This window comes from Notolepis coatsorum (genome assembly GCF_963971535.1).
Source record: "Notolepis coatsorum genome assembly, chromosome: 20".
In the NCBI taxonomy this organism is placed as follows: domain Eukaryota; kingdom Metazoa; phylum Chordata; class Actinopteri; order Aulopiformes; family Paralepididae; genus Notolepis; species Notolepis coatsorum.
This window is the reverse complement of record NC_140184.1, coordinates 26938918-26951018: the sequence shown is the minus strand read 5'-3', so window position 1 is coordinate 26951018 and position 12101 is coordinate 26938918. Positions and strand designations below refer to the sequence as shown.

Genomic DNA, 12101 nt, shown 5'->3' with positions numbered 1-12101 from the left:
CTTTATACTTTATGACCTCGCAAATGGGGTTTCTATAGTTTTGGGAGTTGTTCATGTTTACTAATGCTAATCCTGCCAAGCTGCATAAGTAACTCACTATAAGACATAATATGCACACATATTTTGCCCAAGGTGCATCTTTATGTTTCCAAATTGAATTATTCTTTTTCATAGTTTTTTATGTATTCATGTATTCTTTTAAAAAAAAAAAATTTATCAACTGCCAAAATGTCAATTTATTTGACCAAATTCGTTGTTGCAAAGTGCATTGTTGCTCCAACATTTCATAGGTATTCAACGAACATGAAAATGCCAGATACAACTCGAGGAGCAGTTGATAAGAATGTGCTGGCGTAAGGGATAGTGTTTCAGGGTGCATTTTCCTCAGGTCACGTTGAGCCACAACTTGTAACTGACCAATGACTTGAGTCGCACGTAATCCGAGGTCCAATACTATAAAGTTGGGTGAGGGCTGAGGAGTCTTCACTCCCTTTCAGAACTGCCGAGTGGATTTTGCGCTGCCGCGAAGCTGTTTGGTTACATTACAGTATCTCTATAGCCTTAATTAATACATTGGACAATGCTGCGAGTAAGGTGTCTGAGAGGAGGTAGCAGGGGGGCAGAGGCTGCCCATCTGATCGGAGCTATGGTTGGTATTGTTTGTATTGTACCAAATTTGACACATTTCAATCAAAAACAAAACAAAATAAATGTTTCACCAAATCTGATTAGCAAAAGAGAACTTTATGACTTAACTTCAGTCAGTTTGCTTTTCATTTGCTTAACAGATTTTAACTGATTCCAGTGCCTTTTTTTCAACTTCACAAAAAAAAGGAATCTTAACAACAATCCTGAAGAAAAGCCTATAGGCATAGACTGGTTGTTGAAATAATTCAACTATTTCAACTGAGAGACGTCACGGCGGGCCTTTCTTTTTGCATCTGTGAAAAGCTAAACGTGTTCACCAGCTGATCTGTTTTCGATGAGTGACAGTTGACAGCTGTTTGACGCAGCTGCTATAAACAATAGCTTGTGTCAGCACATTTGTAGCCAATCTCCACAGATAAGGTGACCTATTTCGAAATATAATTATTCTGGTTTCTGCATTGTTTCATGCATCTCCTCTTCTCCTGTCATGTTTTCATATTTGGGCTTGTAACTGGTCTGCTCTTTGACTCTTTCCTAACCTATAGCTTTATATTTCGAAGTAAAAATACCAAAGCTGCATGGGACTGGTATATGCAATTACATGATGTATTATTATATTAAAAGTCACCCAATATCTCTCGAACGCAAGACGTTCAACCTTCAACTCCCAAACGCTCTCTTTACCAGCATCTTTGGAAATTTCGCTAATTTTCAAATTGTAGTGCTTTATTTGCACTTGTTACATTTATGGAAAAACGTTTCTGTGTTCTTCAGCTAAATGGCTCATTATTAGCATGCTAACAAAGCCATATATTTGTAGTAGGAATGAATGGTAAAAATGTTTGTAATATTTAGTAAATGGGTAGACTAATAATTTCTGTTGATTAATTGAAATGACAATACATAGATCGACCTCCCCGGCCTCAAATTGTCACAAAGTCTAAGTGACGGGAAAGTATCGGGCTAAAATTCAAAGTCAACGCATCCCTTTAAATCGCTCTTCTCTGGTGATGTTGTCATGTTGTCAGACAGTCATGATGTTTTTGTTTGCCCCTCACAGTTCGGGAGGTGGGTGCAGGGTGCGTTCCAGAGCACGAGCTCAGCTGCAGCAGCAGCCGCGCAGCCATGCCTTACCACCATGGAGGAGGACGCTGTTCCTGAACCAACGCCGCAGGAATGCCCTGTCTGCGCGTACAATGAATGGGACCCACTTGAGGAGGTCATCGTGGGCCGCGCCGAAAATGCCCACGTGCCTCCCTTCACCGTGGAGGTCAAGGTAAGAGATCATAAAAAAGAAATATTTCATGAATCACACAAGTGGACTACTGTCTATGTGTGTACCAGACAGTTAATAGTAGAACAGGTGTCCCAGCAAAAGCGGACACCAAATCTGCAGAAATATGAATGAGGTTTGCAGTCTTCTTTATACCCTCTTGACAAGCTTGTCATAATTGATAATGTATTGACAGGCGAACACATATGAGAAGTATTGGCCCTTCTACCAAAAGCATGGGGGTCAAGCTTTTCCTGCGGACCACTTGAAGAAAGCTATTGCTGAGATTGAGGAAATGTGCAATATTCTGCGTCTGGAGGGGGTTACTGTTCGTAGGCCAGAGCCCCTCGACTGGTCCTTAGTGTACAAGACTCCAGACTTCACATCACCAGGTCAGAGTTCATTTAACCCTTTCACTGCCGCACTACCAAATGGTTAACCCTTTCACTGCGACAATACAGAAGGTTAACCCTTTCACTGCCACACCAAAGGGTTAACCCTTTCACTACCACAGATATAGTGATAGTAAAGGGTTAACCTTCTGTAGTGTGGCAGTGAAAGGGTTAAGCTGTTTAATTGGTGGAAGATCAACGAGATGTAGTATATAATGCAACTAAAACACATTTTCACATTATTAATATGAAAATACGATGCAAGATAGCCCACAGTTGTGTACTCATAAATGGACAACAAAATATAATAATATGTCTTTAAAAATAGAGCCTATAAAACTATACAACCCAATGATAAAACTGAAATGATCAAGCCATTAAGTCCTATTATGCTGTATTATCCTCAGGAAATAGATCACTGTTTGATAGTTCTCTAAAAACCAAGGTGTGTTTTGTGTTCAAATTGTCCCCAGGCATGTATGCTGCTATGCCCAGGGACATCCTGATGGTTGTGGGCAATGAAATTATTGAGGCTCCCATGGCCTGGAGGGCTCGGTTCTTTGAATACCGGGCCTACAGGCCTCTAATCAAGGAGTACTTCAGAAGAGGTGCTAAGTGGACCACTGCTCCCAAACCCACCATGTCTGACGAGCTGTATGATCAGGTGAGGCCCTATTCCATATAGAAAGGGATGCTTCCTCTTCTGCATAGCCATCTGCCTCCTCTTCTTAATCGCCTGGCCAGATGGTCAGAGGTAGCTTTTCTTTATTGCTCCTCATGTAACTCTTGATGGTAGATGATGATGCCAGAGATCCCTGTGTTTAACAGAATTTGTGTGCATAGTGCATATCTTTAAATAGATCTCAGCCTATACCTTTCACACTGCCATCGAAAAAGGGTGGAAATACACTCCATGAGACTTGAAAGTCACTAGGCATAGGTAATTCTTGTGAAAACCGTTAATATGCCTTTACGTTCACTAACGTATACTGTATTACTCTTCTGTAAGCCATTAAAATTTGACACATCAAGCGATAACAAGCACACCCATCTGAATGTGGAAGTTGGCTAGACTTGTAGAACAGTGTTAACACAAGTAAAACAGCACCATGGTTTTCATAACGACGAATGACCTGTGCCTAGCAACTTTCTCTGGAGTATTTTCCACCCCTTTTCAACATCAACAGCATTTTGTAACGTAAACTGAGATCAGCTAAAACACACACCTATGAAACACCACATTTGTTTTAAGTCAGGGACATCTCTGATAATGGTGAGAACTAAAAATCAAATGGTCCTGGTATGGTCCTATAGTTCCTCATTCATTCCTATAGACACCAATTAATCTTTTTAGTTTAGAATTAACTTCCACTAAACCTTTACATTGTGCCATTCATTACAGTGTATTTTTGCAAGAGTCTGTACATGACATTGCCCAGAGATAATCCTTGCCATGACAACCCCCACCCCTCCTTTAGGACTACCCCATCCGCACAGTAGAGGACAGACACAAGCTGGCTGCCCAGGGGAAGTTTGTTACCACGGAGCACGAGCCCTGCTTTGATGCTGCTGACTTCATCAGAGCTGGGAGGGACCTATTTGTCCAGAGGAGTCAGGTGCGTTGGTGACTGTGGGTTTGGGTTTTTTTCTTACATTATATAACATGCAAATGTGTGTCTGTACCTTGACACAGGTAATCATTTTCCACTGGAAGGGCCTCTTGCTTCCTCTGTGACCCGGCAAGGCCAAATTCTCTAATCTTATCAGAGGCTACGCCACATGGTCTGATGCAAAGGTTAGCTATACTCAGTGGAAAGAGAGAGACAGAGCGAGATTAGAATAATGAATAGCTGCAAGCAGCCTATACAAGGGTGGAGCCAAATCACTTGTATTGATGTTATGCCTCTTGAACTGGAAAAAATAAGCACTTGAAAAAAACAAAAACGCATGTATGTATTTTGCATGCATTTGATGCATTTTCCATATCACTGCATCAACTCCATAGCACTCGCACTGCATCAACTCCATAGCACTGCATCAACTCCATAGTACTGCATCAACTCTCATGCACCAAATAAACAAATTGATTTCCATGACATTATCACACATTCTATGGTGGCCATTTTAAGGTGTACCAACCAAATGACCATTCAATATGATTTAATTATTTAAATGGGATTGGCAATTTAAGTTATATTATGATAAAACATTTAATGTTAATTTAAGCTTATCGCAGCTACTGCTAAGATTATCCACCTAACATTCACTCCCACACTTTGGAGTCAAGATATTGGGAAACATCTGGGGAACAGCCCACCTGGCAGCTAAATGAGCAAGACTGGTTTTCACCTGTAGCATAAGCTGGTTAAATAGCTATGTGCCCTGCAAGGCAACCTAATCTTTCTCATCAGTTTTAGCAATCAATTTTAAGAACCTTACTATTTATGTTATCTAATGAGGGTCTAAGGATTACAGAAATTATATTCAGGGGTTTTTTATGGTCTGGGGAGACTATGTTATGAAACCTAAGTTAGTTTTGCTATGAACAGTTGGGGCGACATCATAATTATGGCATGGTGGGGTTTTTAAATGTATAGAGGGGGGAGCCTTTGTGAAAAACTGAATATGCAAATTCTGAATGGATGTGGAGAAGTGGCTGAGCTGTGAGTCAGTAGGTTACTGCAGTGCCACCTATTGGCTAAATTGCACCAAATTTGTCATGGTTACTGAGATTACACGCATACATACAGTAAACATGTACTATTAGTTGAAGATAGAACTAGATTATGGCACGTTTTGTTAAGGTCCCGACAACACATTTTCTAAACTGATTTACTCATTGTACTACTGAGGAAACATTCTTTTCCACACACCTTCTTACAACTTCAGGCAATGACATCACATATTTAAACTTAAAACACTCACAACAATTAAAGTGTTGGTGATCAGGTGTATTGTCCAATATCTTGGTGAAGTTTGATCAAACATTTGGCGAAATAGAAATGGTTGTGCATACAGTAGTAAATAGAACATGTTGTGCATACAGTAATAAATAGAACATGTTGTGCATAGAGTAGTAAATAGAACATGTTGTGCATACAGTAGTAAATAGAAATAGTTGTGCATACAGTAATAAATAGAACATGTTGTGCATACAGTAGTAAATAGAACATGTTGTGCATACAGTAATAAATAGAACATGTTGTGCATACAGTAGTAAATAGAACATGTTGTGCATACAGTAGTAAATAGAAATAGTTGTGCATACAGTAATAAATAGAACATGTTGTGCATACAGTAGTAAATAGAACATGTTGTGCATACAGTAGTAAATAGAACATGTTGTGCATACAGTAATAAATAGAACATGTTGTGCATACAGTAGTAAATAGAACATGTTGTGCATACAGTAGTAAATAGAACATGTTGTGCATACAGTAGTAAATAGAACATGTTGTGCATACAGTAGTAAATAGAACATGTTGTGCATACAGTAGTAAATAGAAATTGTTGTGCATACAGTAGTAAATAGAAATTGTTGTGCATACAGTAGTAATTACAGCAAGACACTGCATGTCACTACGGACTCATTGTGTCTCATGTGAACACCATTTGACACAGGTGATAGCGAGCATCTGCACAATCTGTGTGTCAATGTTGGTAACATCGGAATGAAGACTTGTGGAGATGTTAATTGATTTTGACATATTTTGAAAAATACAGAGTGACAGACTTCATAATTGACCATAGGTAATATTTATGCATATGAAAGTTTCATCTCATTCCGGCGGACAACCTCAAAAGATTACAGACCTCTAGCACATACTCTTGATTTGAGCTTTAGGCTGCTGTTAGTGCCACCATCAGAACTATTGGCCCATTTGAGGATGCCTAGTTTGGCATAGGACTGGACTTGTGTGTACCGTTTTGTAGATGTTCATGCACAGGGAGGCTGTTTTAGTACACACTATGCTATGGAGTGATTCTAAAATGGTTTTGTGGTAATTATCATACAGTATACCTTCGCCCAACATATCTACTGAATACCATGATGTTTGTATAAAATATGGATGACTTCTGCTTTGTCGAAGTTCAAGAAGTTGTCAGTTGACAGCGGCCATACCGTTTATTAATACAAGAAAACCCTTTCTTCAGATTGTGTATCTTATGCTGTCTGACAACATTGGTGTTGATAGGACAACAATTGAAAAATCTTGTGAAAAGCAATTAAGTATGGCGGACATGCGTGGTAATGTTGTAGAGCACGTTCAGCTGAATGGGTCAATTACGTTTTTTGTTCTGATTCATGGTATGGGAGCCTTTTAAGCATGACCTTTTGTTATAGTGCAACTATCTGGCCAGTGACCAACATAGGTGATGTGTAGTGCCTGAGTAGTGGGGGCCATAGGAACCCACCTACCAAACCTGGTTGGTCTCTAGGACTTATGGTTGCTGAGTCTCAGACACTTCTAGCAGACAAAAACAAGAATAACAGATAAAATAGGGGTTGCACCCCAATAAAGCAACGTTTCACTATAGCTGTACAACAGTGAAAGTAGTTCACTGCCTTTGTGAGTTCTACTGAGTGTCCTAGTGTGCTAATATGCCCCAATGACCTGGACCAGACCCATTTGCACAGTAATTATCACAATTACATCAATGCCCAGAACCCTTCAGTGCTGCGCTCCAGCAGAGAATAGCATCTCACTTTGTGTGTGTGTGTGTGTGTGTGTGTGTGTGTGTGTGTGTGTGTGTGTGTGTGTGTGTGTGTGTGTGTGTGTGTGTGTGTGTGTGTGTGTGTGTGTGTGTGTGTGTGTGTGTGTGTGTGTGTGTGTGTGTGTGTGTGTGTGTGTGTGTGTGTGTGTGTGTGTGTGTGTGTGTCTGTGTCTGTGTCTGTGTCTGTGTGGGTGTGTGCGTGTGCGTGTGCGTGCTGACTGAGGATCAGTTGACCTATCTCAAATAAATGACTGTTTCTTAATTTGCAGGTTACAAACTACATGGGAATTGAGTGGATGCGCCGTCATCTGGCCCCAGACTACAAGGTCCACATCATCTCCTTCAAGGACCCGAACCCCATGCACATCGACGCCACCTTTAACATCATCGGGCCGGGACTGGTGCTGTCCAATCCTGAGCGTCCATGTCGCCAGGTGAGGCTGGAAGAACTAGGCTGATGGGGTTCCTTTGAGGGAGGGAGGGAGGGAGGGAGGGAGGGAGGGAGGGAGGCGAGAGAAAGAGGGAGGCGAGAGAAAGAGAGAGAGAGACTTTTTTCAGCCTTTTCAGGAATCCTGTGCTGCCCTCTAGTGAGGTGAAACAGTAATAGGTATGCTGCTACCACTCAGTCTCACTGCAGACCTCTGCTTTGTGCCTCTCAGATCGAGATGTTTGAGAAGGCTGGCTGGACTATTTTGAAACCTCCAACCCCACTGATTCCTGATGGTAGGTAGTAACACACATGATGCTCACAAACAAACACATTTTATAGTATTCTGCCAAAAGAAAGTTGTTGAGTTTCTTCAGTGAAATAAAACTCTCTTATTTTCTCTTTAGACCACCCACTGTGGATGTCTTCCAAGTGGCTCTCCATGAATGTCTTAATGCTGGATGAGAAGCGTGTTATGGTTGATGCCAATGAAGGCACCATTCAGAAAATGTTTGAGAATCTTGGTGAGTTCACCCCTTCCACACACACACACACAGAATTCCACCCTGTTTATTTGGCCGACCTACTCCTGAATGTATAGTTTATTAGACCTACTCCTGAATGTATACTTTAGTAGACCTACTCCTGAATGTATACTTTAGTAGACCTACTCCTGAATGTATACTTTAGTAGACCTACTCCTGAATGTATAGTTTATTAGACCTACTCCTGAATGTATACTTTAGTAGACCTACTCCTGAATGTATAGTTTATTAGACCTACTCCTGAATGTATAGTTTATTAGACCTACTCCTGAATGTATACTTTAGTAGACCTACTCCTGAATGTATAGTTTATTAGACCTACTCCTGAATGTATAGTTTATTAGACCTACTCCTGAATGTATAGTTTATTAGACCTACTCTTGAATGTATACTTTAGTAGACCTACTCCTGAATGTATAGTTTATTAGACCTACTCCTGAATGTATAGTTTATTAGACCTACTCCTGAATGTATAGTTTATTAGACCTACTCCTGAATGTATAGTTTATTAGACCTACTCCTGAATGTATACTTTAGTAGACCTACTCCTGAATGTATAGTTTATTAGACCTACTCCTGAATGTATAGTTTATTAGACCTACTCCTGAATGTATAGTTTATTAGACCTACTCCTGAATGTATAGTTTATTAGACCTACTCCTGAATGTATAGTTTATTAGACCTACTCCTGAATGTATAGTTTATTAGACCTACTCCTGAATGTATAGTTTATTAGACCTACTCCTGAATGTATACTTTAGTAGACCTACTCCTGAATGTATAGTTTATTAGACCTACTCCTGAATGTATACTTTAGTAGACCTACTCCTGAATGTATAGTTTATTAGACCTACTCTTGAATGTATAGTTTATTAGACCTACTCCTGAATGTATATTTTAGTAGACCTACTCCTGAATGTATAGTTTATTAGACCTACTCTTGAATGTATAGTTTATTAGACCTACTCTTGAATGTATAGTTTAGTAGACCTATTCCTGAATGTATAGTTTATCAGACCTATTCCTGAATGTATAGTCAGTATTTATTGACATCAACGAATATTTTGGGTATTGAATAATAATCCATGTAATTGGTGATACGATGAGGATATGTATTTACATGTGATCAGTGGCCTTTTGTTTCCATGTTGGAAGGAAGTAAAGGCCTCATTCATGCTATATAACATCCAGTTTTAGAGTAGATATGATTGACAGGTGGACATATTTTTGTTTTTGTTTACACCAGGTATCAAAACCATCAAGGTGAACATTCGTCATGCCAACTCTCTGGGTGGAGGCTTCCACTGCTGGACAACCGATGTCCGTCGTCGCGGTACCCTGCAGTCCTACTTCTACTAGCCTTGCCAGAAATAGGCAGTTTTTATTGAGTCTGTAACTGTAATCTTAACGCCTCAATCCGGAATTGTGTTGAGTAGATGAAGAGTTCCATTCCACAAATGAAATACCATAAACAACAGTTGAGGGGAATGCGTATCTTTAGGAAATGACTGCTGGGGAAACAGTAATGTAATGTACAATTATTTGAAATTAGCCTATATAACTCAGATTACACTTCTTAAGGATGGAATATTATATCTTTATATATAAATAAAAATATATATTGAATAATACGGTATATTAAGTAGGCTTAAATTTATATTATTAGTCTTATTATTAATAGAGTAATACATTTCAGATACCTGATATCACTTGGGAATGGAACCCATCTTCCCAGCAGATAGATTCTTGAATATATATTTTTTACACATCATTTACGATTTAAAATAACCTTTAAATGCATGTTTAGCAGTCGCATATATTAAAATCTCATTCAATCAAATTGAGTGAAAAAGATATATTGAAACCAATCAAGCAAACAAACAAAGCCCTGGTAATGACATCACAGGTGGTATATATTCCATATTCCAAATCCGGATTGGGGCTTTAACTCTCAAGTTAATATGTACTGTATGACTTGTGTTGATTTGACAGTGCTGTCCATTACAGTGCCTTTCTCAAACAGCTTTGTTCAGAAACCTATGCTCAGTAGCAAAAAATTTGCATCTCTTTGTTAAATTTTCTTTTCAATAATCTCAATAATAACTGTATTTCTGGCCTGGCTGTCATGAAAATGAACCATCAATGGTAACACGTACAACATCTAACCATGATTATGAGGACGGGGTACATTTTTTATGTCATCAGATTTGGACACGGGGGAGAAACTACCTCCTTCTGAGAACTCAGAAAACACTAGAACCTTACATACTGACATCACTTTTCTTTTTCTTTTCTTTTTTCTAAAAGTGTACAAAAGTTGTTAAGTAGGTCATAAATAATATTGATTTCTTATCTCAGGTTCGTTATTTTGTCAAATGGAATTTGGAAGCAAATTTTTATTTATAGTTTTCATTGTTTCCCAACAATTAGTGTTTTTATATATTTGCTATATATTTGAGTATACATATCCATATCCATATATATATTGAGGTCCACATCAGATATTGTATACCTTTCGCCTCTTCTGTTTTCTCTTTTTGTTTTCACACAATTCTGTCAGGAATTAGTTTAACCATTTATTCTAATGCAGAATAAATGGCAATGGCAATTGGTCTTGGCAGTATTGTTCTTATAGTATAGTCTTAATAGGGGTGTTCCCTGCTGCAAGAGAGGTTAAAGCACAATTTACACAGAAGATTAAGAATAACAGCATACTGACACTGAACAGCAGGGAGCACTGTGCACAAACCCACCATAGGGGATGTAACTTACAGAGTACAACACTAGAGTAGTAGCATACAACACAGTGTAGAACCAAAGCAGGTGGAGGCCGGGGTGGGGGTGCTGGTGGTGAAAACCTTACTTACAGCAGCAGCGACACTTGGCACAACATCAGCGAACAGAGTGTGTGTGAAAAGGGAAGGTCTTTAAATAGACCTCTAAATCAGTGGAGGGGACGATGGAGCGTGAGCTACTGTAGGCTGTCACAGCTCCACACGTGACAAGTGTCCTGCCAGAACTACTGTAGGCTGTCACAGCTCCACACGTGACAAGTGTCCTGCCAGAACTACTGTAGGCTGTCACAGCTCCACACGTGACAAGTGTCCTGCCAGAACTACTGTAGGCTGTCACAGCTCCACACATGACAAGTGTCCTGCCAGAACTTGCCCAGTTATATGCAATAGTCATTCTCAAACTGCTTAGCTGCTTTAGTTTGCATGGCTCAAAATGTCCAAAGTGCGAAGAATGTATTTTTGTTCAGATTTTATTTCCATGAATTCCTGCATATACATTAGCCTATGATGTGATATTGTAGATGTGTACGTTTTGAAGAACGTTTGAATGCTTTTACAGTGTTGAGTCAACAGATCGAGTCGAGCTAATAGATGGCTCAATGATGCTTTGTTTTGTGCAACATTAATAAACAGATAAATGCCAGTTTACAAACAATACATGTCTTATTGTCTTTATTGTGTGTATTAGGCGACAAGCAGGTTTGGTCTATAATAGTCTAATAGCACAATGTATTGATTTGATGTAGCCTAGATAAGAAAAGATAATATAAGATAATAAGATAAAACGCCCTATGCCCCCCAACAGGGTAAAGAGGATTAAGTCAAGTAAGTCAATAAGATAAGATATTCCTTTATTGATCCCCTTGGGGAAATTAGGGCATCATAGCAGGGGGGGGCATGGTAATAGTATACAGCATAAATATAGACAAGGAAACCATAGTAAAGATAAAAATAAGCAGTGTAAACAATATAATTAACTCTGAATATAAGAATATGATCAAGTAAGGAGTGTATTCAAAGGTGCAGATGAGGGTCTGTGTGCCCTATCAGTTATATTATGTTACAATAAATATGAGCAATAAAACACTTAGAATCTGTATACTATGAGTAATAAAGTATACAGTATACACAGGTGCAGTATACATAGGTACCCTAACTGGCATGATATACGTCATACGTTATATGTTGTAGTCCGTGCAGTTTACAGTAGATGGTAAGAGTCAGACACACTTACTGTAGTGATCAGACATTCCTAATAGTTCTCGAGTTCTGCTGCTGTTAGTTCTCTGGCTACTAATAATATTA

The 12101-nt window shown here is 39.2% G+C and overlaps 1 protein-coding gene across 1 annotated transcript; it reads left to right on the top strand.

The window, feature by feature from the left end:
- Positions 1–508: 508 nt before the first annotated feature.
- On the top strand, positions 509–11451 carry gatm (glycine amidinotransferase (L-arginine:glycine amidinotransferase)). Its single transcript, XM_084337705.1, has 9 exons — positions 509–649; positions 1709–1924; positions 2118–2313; positions 2787–2977; positions 3792–3929; positions 7299–7463; positions 7689–7752; positions 7864–7980; positions 9248–11451. The coding sequence occupies exons 1-9, from the start codon at positions 581–583 to the stop codon at positions 9358–9360; spliced, it is 1269 nt and encodes a 422-aa protein (XP_084193831.1). The 5' UTR covers positions 509–580; the 3' UTR covers positions 9361–11451.
- The last annotated feature ends 650 nt before the right edge of the window (positions 11452–12101 follow it).